The sequence below is a fragment of the Mustela lutreola genome, chromosome 7 (assembly GCF_030435805.1).
Source record: "Mustela lutreola isolate mMusLut2 chromosome 7, mMusLut2.pri, whole genome shotgun sequence".
Taxonomy (NCBI): domain Eukaryota; kingdom Metazoa; phylum Chordata; class Mammalia; order Carnivora; family Mustelidae; genus Mustela; species Mustela lutreola.
Window position 1 is genome coordinate 43,363,409 of NC_081296.1, and position 20,532 is coordinate 43,383,940.

The 20,532-nt window shown below is 37.6% G+C and overlaps 1 protein-coding gene across 1 annotated transcript in view; it reads right to left on the minus strand.

Annotated features, from left to right (window-relative positions):
* The window catches only part of PRTG (protogenin), a 117,667-nt gene that overhangs the window by 9,703 nt on the left and 87,432 nt on the right, over positions 1-20,532 (minus strand). The window contains exons 12-15 of the mRNA XM_059180570.1: positions 6,690-6,785; positions 5,852-6,038; positions 5,034-5,161; positions 3,484-3,654 (exon numbers count right to left, since the gene is read on the minus strand). Coding sequence (XP_059036553.1) covers positions 3,484-3,654; positions 5,034-5,161; positions 5,852-6,038; positions 6,690-6,785 — 582 coding nt within the window. The remainder of the gene's footprint in view (positions 1-3,483; positions 3,655-5,033; positions 5,162-5,851; positions 6,039-6,689; positions 6,786-20,532) is intronic.

Consider the following 20,532-nt stretch of genomic DNA (forward strand, 5'->3'; position numbering starts at 1 on the left):
GGAAGTGATTGTTTTCCAGTTCCAAAGTCTTAAAAATCATCCACTTAGTTATACCACTAGAATATCTTTCCATACCTCTCCCATGAACTTAACACTCCCACTGCTTAATCAACCTCTCCACTTGGATATCTAGGACATATCTCAAATTTAACATGTTAAAAACTAAACCTTTGATTTTCCCCGTCAATTCAGCTTTTTTTTCCCCCTTACACTTCTCATCAATCTGCAGCAAACCTTGTAGGCCATTCTTTCAAACTGTGTTCTACTAGCTTCTTTTACCTTCCTTGTTATCACCCTTGTCCAAATGCCCACTAACTCTCACGTGGACACCTGTATATTCAGTGGTCTCTCAACTTCTACACTTACCAACTTATAATCAGTTTTTGGGTGGCTGATAAAGTAATCCTTTTAAAATGTAAATCTGATCCAAAGTCTCCAGTGTCTTTCATCTCTCTTAGAATAAAATCTGTGGTCTAAAAACTCTGCTCTTGGTTTCCTCCCCACTGATTTCCTACTGCTTGTACTTCCCCTCACTCTAGCCTCCCTGGCCTTCTTGTTGCTCCTCTAACATGCAAGCATACTTTTGTTTCAGGGCCTCTGCACATCCTCCAATATTCACATGGCTCTATTTAGATGACATTTCTTCCAAGAGGGCTTAACCTTACTACCTCCATCACTCTGTCTCTCCCCACCCCACCCCCCAGCTTTCTTAATATCACTTATAACACGACCTGAATATCTACATGTTTGTATATTACTGGTGATACAAGCATCAATGGGGAAGGAACATTGTTTTGTTCACTGTGGTATTGCCAATGCCTAGAAAAAAGCCTGGCACACAGTAATCACTCAATCATTCATTTAATGAGTATGTTCCTTACTATTGGTATTCTGATTTACTTGGCTAATGTTGAGTTAAATTCCTTTACTGAAGAACTTTAATGTCCAATGTACATCTCTAATAGGAGGAAATGGCATATTTATTTAGGCTAAGTTTAGTCATATAACTTTTTTTTTTTTTTTTTTGTTAAGAAGGAGCGTCTTTACAACTGTGGGAAACTCATGCTATGAGGACTAGAGTTCAGGAATTGCTGCAGTATATAGGGCAAGATTGTATATAGTGCCTTTTAGATTTTAAAATAATTGGCTAGTTTGTGCTAATTTACTACATATAAGGAAGGTAAAGACTTAATTTCTGATTCACTTCAAATTACATACAAGTATAATTTCATGTCACATCACTGCTCAACCATTTTAACCATGCATGCTTTTAGCCACAGATACCATCTGGTCATCAGGAACATTTTAAAAATGCTTTCCCTTATTCCATTTGGCAATAAATATGTAAATTAATTATACACATAAATATGTATAAGCAAAACCTGTATAGAAGATTAGTAGATCCATAGGAAAGAAATACTGATATTCTCCCTCTTCTTCTTTCCTCATCTTTTTCTACACTTTTACCTTTTCCAAAAGTTGCCATAATTAGACATTAAAGACCATTTTACATTTTATTTTTTTCTTTAAATGCCATGATGTATTTTTTTGCTTTTGGTTTAAAAGTGAGTGACTCAAGGGGCACCTGTCTGGCTCCTTTGGGGTTTGATTTTGGGGTTGTGAGTTCAAGCTCCACACTGAGTGTAGAGACTACTCAGACATAAAATCTTAAAAATAAAAATAAAAGTGGGTGACTCAAATCCTTTATGTTTTTTATTCTCAAAAAAAACCCCAAAAAAACACCTCAACTATTTTTACCTATATCGTTCACTTTGTCCTCTATGAAGTACTAGCATTAGCCATAAAAAAGGACATGTACAAGATGGTATAGTTTTTTGCTAAGAATTTTTCTTAAAATCACAAAAGTAAGATAATAACAAAAATGGATTTTTCCCCCTTTCATGCAATTCTTATAGGAGTGTAAAAACCTGCAATTACAATTCATTTCACTACTGGGTCACCAATGAGGCAAAATGTTGTTTTCTGAGCCTTGTCTGAAACTGACAAATGAATGCATTAAAAGGACAAAACAAAATACTGTTTCTTTTTAGGCAGGTACAAATGAAGAGCTAAAGGGAAGAAGCACTCACGTGATAAATCAGGTTAGTCGGGGTCAAAGGTGTCAATAAATCATTTTGGAATTAACTAAAAGTGAATTGTACATTTTAAGAATATTGTGGTAGTCTGTAAGACTAATAGTTGCAAATAAATCATGCCTCCATCTATCCACACCCCTGGGCAGTCCTCTCCCACACTAACTCTGGGTTTCCCTACCTGATTTGCTTTGCCCAGTGGGACATCAGCAAAGTGATACAAGCAGAGGCTTGCAAAGCTTTGTATGTGCAACCTCTCCCTCTCCTCCTGGCATTGGAACTCACTCTTGCTGTTTTTGAACTACTCACACTCTGTTGAAACCATGAGATGATTTCAGTCTCATGAGTGACCTCAGGAGAGACTAAGAGAAGTGTCCAGCTGATCCCAGTCCAAATTGCTGACTCACAACACTGTGAGAAAATACCATGGCTAATTTTTAAAGTGGTTTGTTAGGTAACAATAGGTAACTGATACAAATATAAAATTGTATTGCTGGCAAGTACTTATCACTTTCAAGTCTGTTCAGGGACTAAGAAAGTATTACTTGGTAGAGATTCTGCATAATAAAAAACATGAATATAGGACTATCAAAATTCCAACAAAAGTCACTATGTGTTTTACAACTGCATAGAAAGTTTTATATTATATTCATATCTTTAAAGTTCATCCTAATTAGGTAAACATTCCTTTTAAAAGGTGAAATATAGGTACAAATGTCTAGTGCTGTAAAAGTGTTTAGAATATGCAGGTGGCCAAAAAATTACCCTCTTGAAATCCTTCTAAAGCTTTTAATTGCTTAGCAAACTGTTCTTTTCCCAGCATGCATGTTTAAAGTAAGTACTTAAGTGGGACCCTGATATTCATGTGGGCCAATTTATTTGTATGTGGACCATTTTAGTGCAAACGTCTGCTCCCTTAAACCAGATCTTCATCCAGCATTTGCTACTCCACTGCAAGACACACAACCACTGGAAATCTAGTAGTCGTCTGTAACAATTCGTCTTTCCTTGCTTGCTTGCTTTCTCTACTTAAGCTACTATCATCTGGCCGTCCTCTTCCTTCCATCTCAAGCCTCCATATCCTGATCCAGGCCTATAGTTTTGGGCCACTACAGTCACTTCTTAGATTCCACATTATTCTGACCCAACCCTCCTGCACCAAACCCATTCTAGTCACAACAGTCAAGAGTGATCTTCCTGGAAGGTGAATCATATGCTCATGCTCAAAATATGGTGATGGTTTCCCAATGCTTTGCTAATAAAACCCAAATCCTTTATAATTTGTTACTTCCTAAATTCAAAACAAACTCTAGATCCTTCTTTCTGTTTGTTTCCTTATCATCCGTAATCTTACTGTTCATCCTCTTGGATCCTTTATGCTCATATTTACCTTCTCGGTGTAGGACCTGCCACTCTCCTGCAATCCAGGCCTTCCTGGAAGCGTACAAGATGGTGTAGCGTGTCACCACGGTCTCTGGGCCATCAGGTGGTTTCCAAGAAACCAGAGCAGTGTCATCTTCTATCAATGTCACTTTTACTCCAACGGGTGGGCCTGCCGGTGCTGCGCACACATGGAGGAAATACTGTGTTACTAGGATTAAATGGTGATAAACACTCAAATACCTGGCTAATAGGCTGGAAACTCAGGGAAAAGAGTAAAAAACTAGAAACCACTATCAAAACGTCTCAGAATCACAGCCTTTACAGATCATTAGCGGTAAAACACTCTTTTTTCTTCTTTTTCTGAGAGCTAATTTCATTTTTATAATGTTTAAAACATAAAAATAGAGGGGGGGATATGGTAGATTCCTAAATGGAGAATTACTAAGTCAAATTGTGTAGGAATTCCGAGAGCTTTTGATAATTGTTTTGCCCACCTGATAACTAGAAAGGTTTACAATTCCACAAGCAACACCACCATTAGGTATTGAATCTAAACTACATTTCTTACTAAAACATACAGAATATATATTTCACTTGATCTAGGAAGCCACTGAAGAAAATACTTCTGAGACCAAAACATTTAGTTATTCTCCAAAAAGTTGTGAATCAGTGAGTTCACAGGAGAGACCTTAGACTAAGTCTTTATACCTGCGAAAGCAGTCAAGTCTTGGGATTTTAGTTGACCACATATTTAGTAGGAGCTAAAAGTGTAAAGAGCTGGGTTTTGGCACCACATCAAATACAGAACATAGCCAAGAGGCCCTATGCTTGTTGAAGTCAGTGTCTTTCCTTTGTTCTCTCTCAGCATAATCAGACTAGAGCTGTGAGGGTCCTTACATAGATCATCTACTTCTTCACCCTCATTCTAGAGAAAAGAAATGCAGGTCCACAGACATGAAATACCTTAGTGAGTAGCACAGAGAAGCTCCAGAAAGGGTGCTTGATCAGATATCCCAACCACCACACTGCATAGCCTCAAGCCATCACACACATTACTTTTAATGGGCTCCCAACATCATTAAATACACTATTCATTTACTTCCATTTTAAATTACATGGGTACAGTCTTGAACAGCCCACCTGATTTTAGAAAATGTAGTGGTTCCCCAAAGAGACATTAGATTTAAGCCTACTGGCTTATGAAATATATAAAGTGAGAGGAATAAACATTTACTATAATAAAAGAAAATACATTTCAAAAGTTAAAAAACAAAACAAATGCATACATGCCAATCTGGGTAGTAACTAGGTAGTACCTTCTTTAAAGTGACATTTCTATTTTTTTTTTAAAGATTTTATTTATTTATTTGAGAGATTGAGAATGAGCAGGTAGAGAGACAGAGGGAGAGAAAGAAGCAGACACCCTGCTGAGCAGAGAGCCTGACACAGGATTCAATCTCAGGGCCCTGAGCCAAAGGGAGATGCTCAACCGACTGAGCCACCAGGTGCTCTTAAAGGACATATCTATTTTTTAAACATTTAGATAAATGCCTGTACCTTCTGGAAGTGTTGAATGGTAGACAACGGGGCTCCAGGGGCTGGAAAGCTGGTCCACATGCAGTCGTACAGCAAATTCATATTTGGTGTTTGGTTCTAGACCTTGAACCAACATGTGAGTTTCTGATCTATAAAGTGAGTATCGAAGTTGGTAATGCCGGTAGTACATTGTTTCTAAGAGATTATCAGTATTTCCAGTCAACTCAGGGAAGTATCCTGTTATTATTACCTCATTTTCTTTAAAAACAATTTTTTAGACTAAAAAAATTTCCTCTATTAAAATATAATATTTGGTATTATCCTATAGAAATTAGCCTACAAATTGCCTCTCAGAAACTATGAAATAGTTTAGAATAGCATTTGGAAATATCCCAATACAAAGGGATTTCCTCTAAAATACTGAAAGTCGTATCATTCTTTTAAACCATAATGATGGGCATTTTGCTAACTATATCCAAAAAACCAGAATAAGCTTTATTTTTTGATACCAGCATGAAAGTGGTCTTTTTTTTTTTTTTCCTTTAAACATGCTAAGTTTAACCAGTTGGAAGTAATAATACCTTCTTGCCTAATCTTGTTGCATGAGGCTGAGGAACCAAAAAAAAATAATAATAATATTAATTTATAGAAACTGAAAGTCAGATGTAGTTTTCAGAACTGAATATGGCAAAGATGCAAAACTCCCAGCCATTTTAATAAGTAAGGTAAGTCCAGAAACAGGTTTTCATAGCTAAATGTCATGCTGGCCCAAGAGGGTAAGAAACAAGTGCGAGTAGGCAAAAGAGCAAAGAAAACCACTATTAACAGAAGCTACATACGTTTGAAGGTATAGAACCAAAGAAGCATTCTGCAGGCCAACAGGGTTACAGCGGATGGTGTAGTTGATTATTTGTGCAGTGGTGAACGCAGGCCTCCTCCAGTGCAGGAAGATGGAAGATGAGGTGTTAGCCTTCGCATAGAGATGGTGGGGTGGCGGTGGAGGGGGAACCATGCGATCACGAACAGCTATTGAAAAAGACAATGTTAATTTACTGCACCGCATATTACTACAGAAAGTGGTAAAATGATAAAATCACAATTCCCCACCCTACTAGTTGACTTAAGGTCCTTTTTTTCATTAAAGAGTTTTCAGGGATACATTTAGAGATGTATATCATTCAATTCTGAGCAATTCTTCCATACATCAGGTAAGGAATCAAATATTAATACTTAGATTATAAAAGAGAAGCACCAAGAAGACAGACTACTAGCCCAAGACATTCAGAAGGCCAGCAATGGACTTAAAACTAAACTGACACCCTCTTCAGTAGCAATAAAACCAAACAGGTCTTAGCACCAGTAAAACTGAATAGTAATTGGAAGGAAATAAATAGCCTCAAGATTAGAGCAGATAGGTATTCAGGGTTATTTTTCCCAGTTAAATTTCTGAAGGTCTTTTGTTTGCAAAAGTAAAATAGGTTCTTATAATTAAATACACCTCACTTAAATATTTATTCTGAGCATGTACTTGTTCAAAATAACTATGGTAGGTGCCATGGAAGATAGAAAAGCACCAAGGATTCCAAGAAGTAATGAAACTTAAATTTACAGAAGGAAATGAAGAACAAGGCCTGTGCGCCATACAGAGTGAAATGTGCTACCATAACCCTTACTTACACACGCATCCTGGAGTGCTGACTGTCTGATCTGCCTGATAGCCATCTTCTATGTTGTTGTAAGCCAGAAGCCTCACGTGGTACTTTCTTCTGGGGTCTATAAAGAAACTGACAGGTAATAATTTGGTCCAGGCCTCTAGATATCAGCCCTCCAGAGCCTTTGCAGAGTTTGGTTTAAAAATCTTCTGGATACATAACAGTTTAAAATAAAATGAGATTTTTTCCCTTTTCCTAGCCTACATAGTGACTCAGCAATGCACCTTCGTGTGACATTGCTACTGTAACTACCAGTTACTTACAATTTTACTTAACCTTTCTTCAAACAATAACATTAACACCAATACTCTCTGTCCTCCTCCTCAACTGACCAGAGATAGATTCTTGATCCTAAAAGCCTTGGAGATTGCCTAAGGGGTCACTTCTAAGACGTTTCACTATACAGAAATTTTTTGTTTAGTTATCGGAGGTTTAGCTACCTTAAGAAGGGAAATCAAAGTGAGCTTATTCTCCCCCTCAAAGGTAAAGATAATTATGATTGTCATCCTTTAGTAACTTTAAAAAGTTTCACAACCATGTGTTACTGAAGTTTATTTCTATGTGTACCCTTTCCATTAACCCATTTTCAGGCCAACAGCTAAATTCACCAAGAAAGAGGAGCTGGAGCTCCCTCTACTGGTGCTCATTAACTGTCAAAATAGGAAACCCAAAGGCCCTTGGATATATACAAAAATTTTTCAGTTTTTTGAGGAAATAAAGTTACACATTTTATTTTATTTTTTGAAAATATTTTATTTATTTGACACAGAGAGATTGAGCACAAGTGGGTGGAATAGCAGACAGGGGGAGAGGGAGAAGCAGGCTCCCCGCTGAGCAGGGAGCTGGATGAGGCGCTCTATCCCAGGACCCTGGGATCATGACCTGAACTGAAGGCAGACGCTTAACCCACTGAGCCACGCAGGCACCCCTAGTTATAAATTTTAAATGACATGTTTTAGGACATATTTTGAGAAGTGTAATGATATAAATACATTTAAATATAACTATGATAACATTTAATTATCGAGTACTTGCTTGGGACAAAAATAAATACTACTGAGAAATAATGTGTTTTCCCCCCAGCTTTGCTGAGGTATAGTTGATGAACATATATTTAAGGTATATATTTAAGGTATATGAGATGATGTTTGACACATGCGTGCATTGTGAGGTGATCTCTACAATCAAGCTAACAAACATATCCTATCATCTCACACAGTAACCATTTTTGGGTGGGTATGTACTTAAAAACAAGATCTCGGTAAAGCTCAAGTTTATAATACAGTATCGATGAGTATCATCACCATGCTGTCCATCAGATCTCCAGGACTTATTTATCTTGCCTAAGTATAACCTTGTACCCATGAGCAATACTTCCTCATATCCTCCATCCCTGAAGGCCCTGGCAACCACTGTTCTACTCTCTGCTTCTCTGGGTTCAACTATTTGGGATCCCATACATTATTGAAATCATGCAGTAACTGTCTTTCTGCATCTGGCTTATTTCACTTAGCATAACATTGTCTAAGCTCATTCACGTTGTGCAAAGGCTGAATTGCCTTCCTTATTAAAGGCTGAATAATATTCCATCGTGTGTATAGGCCATATTTTCTTTGTCAATTCACCCAGCAGCAGACATTTAGGTGGTTTTATATCTTGACTATTACAAATAATGCTGCAATGAACATTGGTGCAGTTATCTCTTCAAGATACTGGTTTCATTACCTTTTGATACATAACCAGAAGTGGGGCTGCTGGACTATATGGTATATTTCTAACTTTAATATATTTCTGTATTACATTTCTCTAAATAATAATAAATGTGTAAATAGATCTAATACTTCATAAGGGAAAAAAAATCCTTGAAAGATATATCCAATGTGCAAAAACTTAGAATAAATGGATAAAAATAATTCTAGAGTGAATTTAAACATTTAAAAATCCAAAAATAGGGCTGTGTCTGGCTGGTTTAGTTGGGGAAACATGCAACTCTTGATCTCGAAGTTGTGAGTTCAAGCCGCACATTGGATGTAGAAATTGCTTTAAAAATTCAAAAATAAAATACGAAGTCTGTTAAAGTTTCCAAAATAATTTTGAGAGTCTCCATATTTTAAAAACTGATATATTCTATTATTTAATATTAAAATGGGTTAAAAGAATGTCCTAAAATACAATTTTTTATTTGTTTTAACGAATTTCTATTCATTTTAACAAAATTAAAATCACAAGAACAAAAAAAATTTATACAACTTAGGACATTTCTATACTTTTTAGATAGGAAGTAGGAAGGCTAATATTCAATTATACTATAGGAAATGATATATGAGTAACACAAAATTCTATCAATGTTCTTCCCATTCTATAAACGGTGGTACCACGGTGTTAAGTAGCATGTCTAGTGCTACACAAAACTAAACCGAGGACTTGCTGATATTTCTATCACATGTGCTTTTGTTATAGTAGGTAACTTTGTCTCTTTATAATGAATTCTAAAACAAATATTTTTAAACGTTTTGTAAAATAACTACAGAAAACAAACACAGAAATACATTTGGACTTCATTACTCAGATGATTTCCAACAGTAAGCACTGAAATTCTAAGATTCAAGGACTTCTGTTCAGATTAACAGCAACCTAATTTGAACGTGTTCATCTTTCTTCCCTCTTAACATATTGCTGAACTCATGAGGCAGCTGAATCCTGAGTGCTGTCTTACAAATACTCCCTCTGAATGGGTACAAATGGAATTCATTTGGCTCTCTGCCGTTGAGTTCTTCAAATGTATTTCTTTCTTCTGTCTCTACTCAATCAGAAACTTATCTTAAGGAAAGCCTACCGAGTGTGGGGCGTTGCACCAGGAATTAGGAAATACAGAAGACGAGGGATGAGACAGAGTTTGTCCCAAGTAGCTCGCATCGTCAGAGAGCCAGACACAGATATAGCCACTCTCACCGAAAGCAGATTTTGATGAGGTTATGAGTATGGGTGGAAAGATTAATCTTTTTTTTCCACTGTGCAAATAATCAATTAACACTTCATGAATATTTCTCTGGAACGGTTATTTATTTTTAGTCCTAAAATTGATTCTTCATTTTCCCGTCATCTTTGAAAAATGAGCTGCTTAAATTTTAAACCCCAAATCAACCTTTTCTGGTTGACGAGAAGCAACGTCTGTGTCCTGAGACAATGAGAGGAAAGCACGCTTAGCCCCTGTACAACCTACTCAGCATGGTAACAGCCCAGTTTTTCTGGTGCCCATCTGGAAATCATCCAAGTCACCGGAGCAACGACCTCCCAGGCTGGGCTCCTTTGCCTGCACGTTTCTATGAGGTCAGGAAAAGGCAAACCATCAGAGGCTGGCAAATCAAGTATATCAGGTGCATGAGATTCCGTTCTATCCATACACAAGAAGTACAACAAGGGTCAGGATAATTTTTAAAACCATCTTAGTGGGAAAAAAATAAAGGAGAGGAAAGCCCATTTAACGTTCACATGTGATCGACTATGCTCTTCAAAGAATCTCGTGTAACAAAATTGAAGTGCCAGGTTGGGGGCCAAGCTGAGCAGCAGTGGGACATGAGCATTTACCATGTGCTCCTTTCAGGCTCCGAGAAATAGGACTCCAGCCTCAAAATCTAGTGACATTATTTTGGTTGGTTAATCGAGTCCTCAGAGCAATAAGACTCATGTTCATGCACCAATTTGTTAGAGATGTGATGTCTTGGACCCAGGGGACCAGAGCCCTGGGCTAATGTTAAGAGGAGCACTATCAGACGGCAAGAGTAATCAGCTAAGAAAGAAAAAAAGGCTATACAATTAACAAAATTAAAGATACAGAGTAAGAAATCAGAGTTTAGGACCAACATATTCAATATAGTTAAATGCACAGATAATGTACCTCAGCATAAGAGCACAAGTCCTAAAACTCTAGAGTTCTGAGAAAACCCTCCAGTGCATAAAGGACAAAGCAGAGACCCAGCCTCAGTACTGTGAAATGCTACAGGGACCCTGTACATATAGTTTCCAAGGCCTGCTAACAGCCCTTCTTGAGTCAAGGACTGCCACGTCTGTGGTGCTTGGTTACATGAGACTCAGCAGACTTAGGCAATGTGGTTTATGGGGAAAACAGCAGAGTCAGTAAAAGCAGCCACAAAGAATTGTTCAGGACTTCCCAAAACCCAGTGAGGATAAAAGGAGAAATAAAAAGAGAGGAGAGGGTTGGTCCCATTTCCTTCCAAACTCAACACATGGAGCATAAAAATCGCTCATTGGGGCTAATTCTTAAAGGTCTCAGGAGTGACGGTAGTATTTGCCTTTATGGTTAAACTTAAAGATTTAGCAATATATAAAGATGGAAGGCCAGGAAATATGCTCAAATTAATTGAACACAAACTCTAGTGAGTGTCAGCTGAGGTTACCATAACTGTGGTCCCAACCAAATTAACCTGTACCTTTATTATGGACTCAACCTTTGCCCAAAAAATGAAGCTCTCCTTCCTCAAACACTGCTATGGTAGCACTCCTTCTTCTTTTCTCCTCCGCTCTAGGATTTGCTTCACCTTCTTTCCTTTCTGATTCATTCTCATCACGAACTTTCCCACTTGACTTTGTTTCACATGAGGAGAAATCAAAACTAGAAGTCTGACTGGCCAAGAAAGAGTATACAGGTATCCAATAACATTTACCAAATGCCTACTAAAAGTCAGATACTATATGAAGACTCAGCAGTTAGAAAGCCATTACTGTTGGGGATCCTGGATGGCTCAGCTGAAAGAGCGTATTACTCTTGATCTCGGGATTGTGAGTTGGAGCCCCATGCTGAGTGCAGACATGACTTAAATTTTTTTTCAAAAATGAAATAAATTTTTTAAAAAAGAAAGCCATAACTTGTGCTTTTAATTTCAATCTACCAGAGTACAGACTGATCAATGAATATTCTGTAAATATTATTTACTAAATGTATAGCCTTGAGAGCATATTTTTTTTAGTTTTCTAAGCCTGGCTTACTTTCATTTGGAAAATAGACAAATAATCCCTGACAGGGATTTTAAGAGTATTAAATGAAAGCATGGCTATTAAGGAATTTGTATAGTTCCTATAAATTAGTAGAGATATAATATTATTATTGTTGTTATTATAATGAGCAAAGTTGCTCAGGAGAACAGAAAGGGTACTACCAAAAATACCGTACACTTAAATTTGGAATCATGGCAAAAAAACCCATCAAGGATGTTCATTCATGCAACCAAGGTCTGGAATTCAGAATGTCAGTAAGTGAGCTGTTGGCAAATACTAAAGCTGAGCTCTAACTGCTCTCTGTCCTCATTAATGTTCCTTGGTTTGTGGAGCAGGCAAAGGCTCCCAAGTGTGTGTCTGCCTTGTATTCATGCTTGAAGGAGCTGTGCTCTGTATTTTATAGCCACTAAGAAAGCTTGCTGTTTTGGCAACCATGTCACATGGTGTATAATCCTCTCAGCTTCAAATCCACCTTCGCCCACGTCTTCCATGTTCATTCAATAATGTCTCATCGTCTAACAAACTCGCTGATGATATGAAAGTTTTAGAAAACAACATAACAGATTTCTTCCCTAATGGAAGAACAGTAGATTGTTTCATGAAATGGAAATATGGAAGTTTGAGAGCTAGCATTAGCAAGAGCAAGCAGATGGAGACAACAAATTCATTCATTGTTAATTACATCCAGTTTTAACAATTCAGTATTTATTACTCTCAATGACTGCAATGAGAACAAGAAAAAGGTTCAATAAAATCAGATTCTCTACAATGCAAAGGTCTTAATCAAGGACCTAAATTCCTTTCTAAAAGTACCTGATTTAACAACAGTAGTGAATTAATTGTATCTTTATACATCCTAAGTAACCTACAAAAACTTTGGTATAATATACCTAATTTTCTTTGCAACATGTTCCCAAAGACCACAAAACAGCAGAAAACCCAGGTCTTCCAGGGTTTCATCCCAGTAACTTGCACTTCTCTTATCTACCACTAGATGGCATCTGTGTGCCTGTACCAAGAGATGGCCCCACTTCATCTACTGAAGGTGGGAGCTACCATGACATATGGCAATTGCTTAAATTTCGTCAAAAGAAGGACTGCAAGAAATGCAAAGCAGTGAAAAGAAGAAGGGTGCTTTGAATCCGTATTTGTCATATATATAAATATTTCCCATGGAGTTAAAAAAACCCTGTGAGCTAGATCATTGCTCTTGTCAACTGACCTCTACAGAGAAGAAGGCTGAGACAAACAAAAGACAACTTTCCTAATGACTCAGCACTACTTGGAAGCTACGAGACAGTCTAGCACAACAGCGAATGTCTCAGATGCCCCAGGCTTCCTGGATTCTGATCCAGCTGGGTCATTACTGCGCAACCTGCAGAAGTTATTTTCACCCTCCATACCTTTGTTAAAACCGCCTGTAAGATGGGTAATGATGATGATAACAATCTACCTCTCAAGGGTGTTAGGAAGAGGAAATGAATTAATCCACACAAAGTATCTCTGAGAGTGCCACTCTGTAACAATAATATACCGATAAGAATACCTTTAGTAATGAAATAATTACTAGCAGCATCACATGACCCCTGCTCCCTGCTCCCTCTCAGGCAGAAGGGCAGGCTGGCATGGTGACTAAAGGATAGACTCTGGAACCAGACTACTTTGGTTTAAAAATTGAGTTTCCTTATCTATAAAATGAGGACTTGATGGATTTATATTTGTAACTTGCTTTTAGAAATGCACACCAAGTAGGTGCTTTCCAGTGCTAAGTAAGTAAATACAGAGGAGAGGGCTGCTTTGACCATTAGGGGATTTGGATTTGAATCTTGGGTTTAGTAGCTCTGTGGCTGCAAATGCAGTCCCCTGGAAGTCAGTTTCCTCGTCTTTAAGATTAGCAAGTTGAAGTCTATCGGTTGTCTTCAAATTTGTTTAGGTAACAGTATATCAGGGAACCTAAGACAAAGTACAAGTAAATATCGTGCAAGACAGGAATAACTACTGTGAAGAGATGTGTTAAGACTAACGGAATTCAAAAGAAGGAAAAGTTACTGGTAGTTTTTTACTGCATGAAGGAGGAAGTACTTCCACTACTTCATGGAAGTAGTCCATGTGAACATAAGAGATTAAGGCCAAAGAAGAGTGTAAGGGAAGGCTTGAGGACAGGAACATGTAGATCAGGGATGAGTAACAGGGAAGAGATGGGTAAGTGCATGAGTGAAGGTCACGTAGAAAAGTTAGGCTGTGGGTAGATCTCAGGTTTAAGAACCAGGCTAGCCAGCATGGATTTTGTTATATAGACACAAAAGATGGCTTTAGTAAATGGAATTGTTGAGAGAAGGTACTCATCAGTCAGACAGCTCCAAGTGTCCAGCCTGGGTGAACCAACAGAAATGGTAGAGGAGATGCAGAGCCAATGACACATGGCATCAGAGATGCGGGAGTAAGTCAAGGGGAGCTGACCATGGGTGAGAAAGTGTGGGCTGAGCTGGCAGTGAGGACAGAGATCCACAGTCAGCAGTCCAGTACACAGAGGACGGGGTACCAGCAGGGACTAGAGACCTGGGTGTGAGATGGGAAGTGGTGTTAAGGAGTCATGAGGAAAACTGGGAAGGTATCACGGGAGCCATGAGAAGACGATGTCCAGGGCTACAGGGATGTCACGGAGGATAAAAGTGACATCTGGTATCTAGGTCTTTTAACAGAATAAACTCATCAGGAAAGGGTGGGGTTTTGGGGGTAGCAGAAAACATGGATTTAAGCAGCAAGGATGTGGTAACACTGGTAATAGAGTGATAAAGGAGAATGAAAATAGAAATGCATTATTTTCTGATGTGTACCAAAGTGTTAACAGTAGTATTTAGGTCTAAAAGGTAGAATTTGTGGTTATTTTGCTTCCTATATTTCTACCTGTTCTATTGTAAATGGTTTTGGTAATAATAAGATAGTAAAGAATTAGAACTCAGATGGCAAAACTGACAGACATCGATTCAAACTTTATGGATTCCTTGTTGTAATACTAATACTTCTAGAAGTTTGGTTTCCTGGAAAATGCATAATAGAAAACTATTAATTACAAAGTATTTAGCTATGGACCAACAAAAAAAGAAATATTATTGGGGTCATGAAAACCAGTCCTTTGTTTCCTTTAGCTGCTGTGTTGGTGACACTCCAGAACCCTTGAAAAGAGCAGGGCTGGAGTGGACAGGTCAAGGTAGATAAAACTAAGAAAACACCTGAGGTCAGGACCATGAGAAAACTTTTACCTTACATCTATAAAGCCTCCTCTGACATCATTTCTAAAATCCAAATCTAAATAAGACTTAATGAGTCTTATGCCATATCCTTCTAAGGAAAACTTCTCAGGTGGTGGGGGGAAAGTCTTCCAAGGACCAAAAGAAACATAAAGCAATTATATCTACTTTGGGACAGTTCCTGCCACTTGGTTTGATTTAGACATGGAACATGTTTAGTAAAATGTCTTAAGAAAACACAAAGCATTACTTTAGAAATCACTATGTACTGCTTTAAATTATTCGCTTAAAACATTACTGTAGGAAGCTTTGCTAATGTTAACCACAAAGCCATTAAGATGGCTATAAAGCATTCAAGAAGTCAAACTAATTAGACTATACAGAGGTAAGTAACAATCTGAAAGTTTGCTGATATAATATCACCACATGTAAAGTTTGGAAATGTTAAATTAGGAAGTACTCAGAATCAGTGAGAAAGGTGAGATTCTGAAGGATGAAACTGAGTATCTGGCCCAATGTCCACTTTTAATTTACTCTTTTGTGTTACGCGGTTTTGTGCGAGCCTTTTCAGGGCCATTGTTCCCCTGTGGTCTGACTAGAGAGCCCCTTGGTCTGGCTAGCCGGGGTGACTGCACTGCCCCCAAGCCTGTCCCTCCAACACAATACCCCCCACCCCATATAATTATTCAGAGAAGAGGCCAACAGCATGACTGCTCTGACACCTGGGTCATGGCCTCTGACACAGGATCTGGGGCCAGGTCAAGTCTGGTCCAGCCGCGGAGGAGCAGGAAAAATGCTAAGGGGGATGGGTGGGAAAGGCAAGCAGAGTGAAATACTCTGCGTTTAAAGAGGGTGTTTAAGCACAGTAACAAAAACACAAATCACATGCAAACAATGTTATCCAAACGTCGTTGGACTGTAGTTTTCTCCTCTCTGAGAGAGAAACCCCAATGAGAGAGATTAGAGAAGCAGGCTTCGTTCCAGTGATTTCTTTGTCTTCTATCATCAGACGTACATTAGAATGGAAAAGGTTAATTCATGATGGTTAAAACAATGTCTGACCCAAACGTGTGAGTATACTGACTTAAAAATAGGTTTTTGCCTAAAAGAATGTAAATTTTACTTAAAGTGCAGATTAAAATTTCTTTCTTCTGTTTATAAACTGCATTTCCATATAGGATTGTGAAGGATAAACATCTTTCATATCCATTATAAATTTAAAGGATTTTTGTTAATGATCACTATGCCAAAATGTTATAAACCTGTTGTAATAATATAGAATATCTGAGTATACAGTAGACACAACAGTAGATGGGAGGGGGCAATCCCTCACTCCCCAAATTTCCCTGTGCTCTGTGTAACAAGTTTCTATGGAAGCTGATGGTAGAGTATTTGTCTAAACCTGAAATGACTCAGTGCCTTTTGTTCAGCACCCCTGAAGAGCCTTAAGACAAATAACTCTCACTCCCAGCGAAAACATCCCTTCTCCTACGGAGTTTAGGATAATTTAAAAGAAAGTTCTTTGCATGTGACATTTGAGAATCAGTTTCCTACCAAAATAAGCAAACCCTACTCATAATCCCTATTTTTAACAACACCACCCTCACACACACACACAAAACTCAGATTGCTTTTGCAAAATCCAGAAGCAAATGGCTTTTTCAATCATACTGTGTTCACTAATATTTTGGTCATGTTATTTTTTGAACATGTGATTTCATTTTTATACATCTATCAGGCTTTCAAGACTTCTTGTAAAAAGTATTCTTCATTTTTGACAAATGCATTACTTGAGGTTGTCTGGATAAGAAATATTTGGTGTTGAAGAATTCTACTTGAACACTGCCTCAAATGAATCCCATTTACATCCAAACCCTGCAAAACCAAACCTCTCACAAACACCATTTTTAATCTTTTATGTTCTTTTCTTATGATACTCCTTTCTGTTTGTGAATCTCTGTGGAAAAAAAGATACCTCACTGGTCCAATTTTGCAAGTTGAGAGAGCACAGCCACTGAGTCTCTCTACCACATAATCAGTTAATGGATTTATGCCGGTGGCTGTTATCTCCTATGGGGTAGGGAGGAGAAAAAGGCAGTGGCTTAACTGTCCCCAAATTTATAAGAGCTGTATGTGAACAGTACTAATAAAGCTGGTCCACATTCATGTTCCTGAATTACTTAAAAGTGAATATAATGGAATAATGACTGATTATAAAAATTCAGAATTGTAAGATTAAAAAATTAGAATGGGGGGGATATGCAGAATAAGTTACTTTAATTATATTGATATTTCTATCACAAACAATCCTTACCCTACGCCTGGGTGGCTCAGTGGGTTAAGCCGCTGCTTTCGGCTCAGGTCATGATCTCAGAGTCCTGGGATCGAGTCCCGCATCAGGCTCTCAGCAGGGAGCCTGCTTCCCTCTCTCTCTCTCTGCCTGCCTCTCTATCTACTTGTGATTTCTCTCTGTCAAATAAATAAATAAAATCTTTAAAAAAAAAAAAAAAAAAAAAAAAACAATCCTTACCCTAAAAACATCCAGGACTTGACTTACGATAAGGTTCTTGGGTTAGCATTTGTTTAAGTAGCTGCTCTGTCTGCCAACACACTTACACTGTCTGTCCCACATACATCACTGCCTTACAAACAATATTTTTATAGACTGACAGAGAGAGCCTATTCACGACAACCAAACTTCCCCCGAAGCCATGAAATAAATTTCCTTTCAGGACTAACATTTCTCTGTCTCACTGTCATGGGCTGGCCATGCCATTTTGACCCTTTTGTAAGGCAACATGGAAATACCATCTATCATCTCCTGAACCACAGCGACTTGGTCGGAGGTGCACAGTTTCATTGCAAAAACATCTGTGGTTTGATAACCATTCCTCCCAATCTCAGCCCTCGGCAGTTAAAAGCGTGCTTACAAGATGGGAAAGATGCAGGTAGACAGCTTGAAACCAATCTTAAATTTCTTCTCAAGTGGGAAACTCGAGCCAGTGAAATAGCAGCGTCCTCAATCACAGAGATAAACACGGTCCTGTTATTTATTTATGCCTCCTTTAGAATTCACGAGAAACACTATGTTACAACAACTTATTTAAACTTTCCCAATGTATCACTCTGAAATCGATTTTAATGTTAGCCGATAAGGGAATGTTGGGAGCTCTGTGGTACTAGCAGGGGCAGGTCATTACCATGTTAACTGGCTATCAACAGCCTACTGCAATTCTATATAAACCTTAAATCTGTCAGGTATTCAAAGACAGTGAAAATCATTGGGGTCCTGGAAAGTATTCAGTATATCTTAAGATGGTTTTCAACACGTATAATAGAGAATCTCAAACAATTTGAGCATGAAGAATCAAATCAAAAGGCATTTTCTGATAAATAAAACATAGAAGATCTCAGGTTTCTTGTGTTCAATATCCGTTACTTCAGAAATGCTATTGTTTTAACCATGTGCGTAGTCACTGTAAAACCAATCCTAATTTGGAGATACTGATTAAAGCTTAAAAACAAAGCAAGGCATTTTTTTAACTTTAAATTTCTTTTAAGCATTTTGATGATCTGCTTTATTACTTGTTCTCTTATTTGTGTGTGCATGTGCAAGTGTACAAACACACACACACACACACACACACACACACACACACTTTTATTTTGTTGAATCATCACTTCACACCTAAATATGTGGACATGCTTCCCCTGAGAACAAGGACAGTCTCTCCTATACAACCATAATACCATGATCACATTCAACAAATTGAGCAAAAATGCAATTTTATCCAATATATAACTCATTTCTAAGTCTCCCAAATTACTTCCAAAATGTCCTTTGTAGCTGCTCCCTCCCTCCCGGCCCAGTGGAAGATCGCACACTGCCTGTCCTATCTCCTTCATGGAGAACTGCTTCCTTTCCTCTTCCTATCTTTCACAACAACGACACCTTCAAAGAATCCAGTGCAGATGTTTTGTAGAGCAACTCACAATTTGGCTGTATCTGTTTGTTTCCTCGTTATTAGATTCAGATTAAACACTTTCTTTTTTTGGTAAGTCTACTCTATCAGTTAAATTATGGCTGTAAGATAGATTCTTTTCTTCAGGGAAATAAACCTTAAAACCCCTATTTTTTGCAAGTGAATTTGTTTTGAACTTTGAATTTGTTACAGTGCTTGTGGAAGGGGGATATTATGGTTTTGAAAGCCTTCCTAACCTCAGAAAGGCCTAATTTTCTCACTGCCCAATCTTATCTATTTATCTACATTTATCCATATAAATGAACTTTTGCCTGACACTGAGGACAATAAAAAAAAGGCACCAACATATTTTTAGGATTCTTGAAAGATTTCTAGAACTATCTGGTATTTTTTGTATAAGTAATACAAATGCAGATTTCTTTTCTAAAAAATTCTCAATGAGTCACACTGGAATGCCAATTTTTAATACGCACACAGCATGGGAATAAAGTGTACAAAGAACCAGAGCCACACAAATATGCCACTGAGTCAACACAGGAAAGAGAATACGATAAAAACAATCCTTGTAATTCCTCAGAACAGAAATGTGCATTAGCAAAATCAGAGTGTCTCCTTACTTTTTGATGTTTTCAGAGGTTTAAAATGTAGTCTCTATAGTTTTTTGGGTCAGAGTTAAGGTCCATCTGTCATGATTTTCTTCTGAGACAAAAGGTCATTTTATGAAAAGAATGGGAATGTATTCAAGAAAGGGAAACAAAAAAGAAAAAAGAAAAAGAAAAGAAAAGAAAGGGAAACATACCAAAAACAATCCTAATTGGCCATCCAGATGGAGAAAGGTGAAAGTTCAAAAAAATTATTTTAATTGTTTCCTCCACTAATATCTCTAGATCACCCAAAAGCCTATAACTTGTCAAATGATCCTAGAAACTACAGGAATCTTCTCTAATACACTAAAAGTCATTGTCAAGTATTAGTATGGTGTTCAGTACATAAATTCATAAAAAATCTTCAACAATTTGAACATAGAGAGTTTTTCTGGAGGTACTGTATTTTGGAACTTAATTAGTATAATTTTTTCTAGTAATTAAAATACCCTGTGCCCCATAGCTAGCAGAATTTGTGGTTTGCTTTGGTTGCAAGAAAGCTCACAGGCATTTCTAGCAACTGTACAAACCCTACAGCATGTGATTAAAGAAGCCAATATCCTGGTTTCACCGATTTTCCAACTTTTATCTTTCCTCCGATTTCTTCATCTAGATATATTCAAAATTTTAAAAAATGCTTTTTTCTCATTAGGATCAAATGTTTGTTATAGAAAGTTTATAAAACTCAGACAAGCAAAAAGAGGAAATAAAAATAAAATGTCCTAATACCAGCACCCAGATACAAGCACTTTTAACATGAGGTGTTTTTTTTAAAATTCTCTTTTCTACTCACATACACATACTGAATATTTTTTTGTATTTTATAGACTGCCTTTTTCATTCAATATGCTGTGAATAACCACTCATGGTACTAAATAGTCTTCTAAAACATTCCTTTCAATGTCCACATTTAT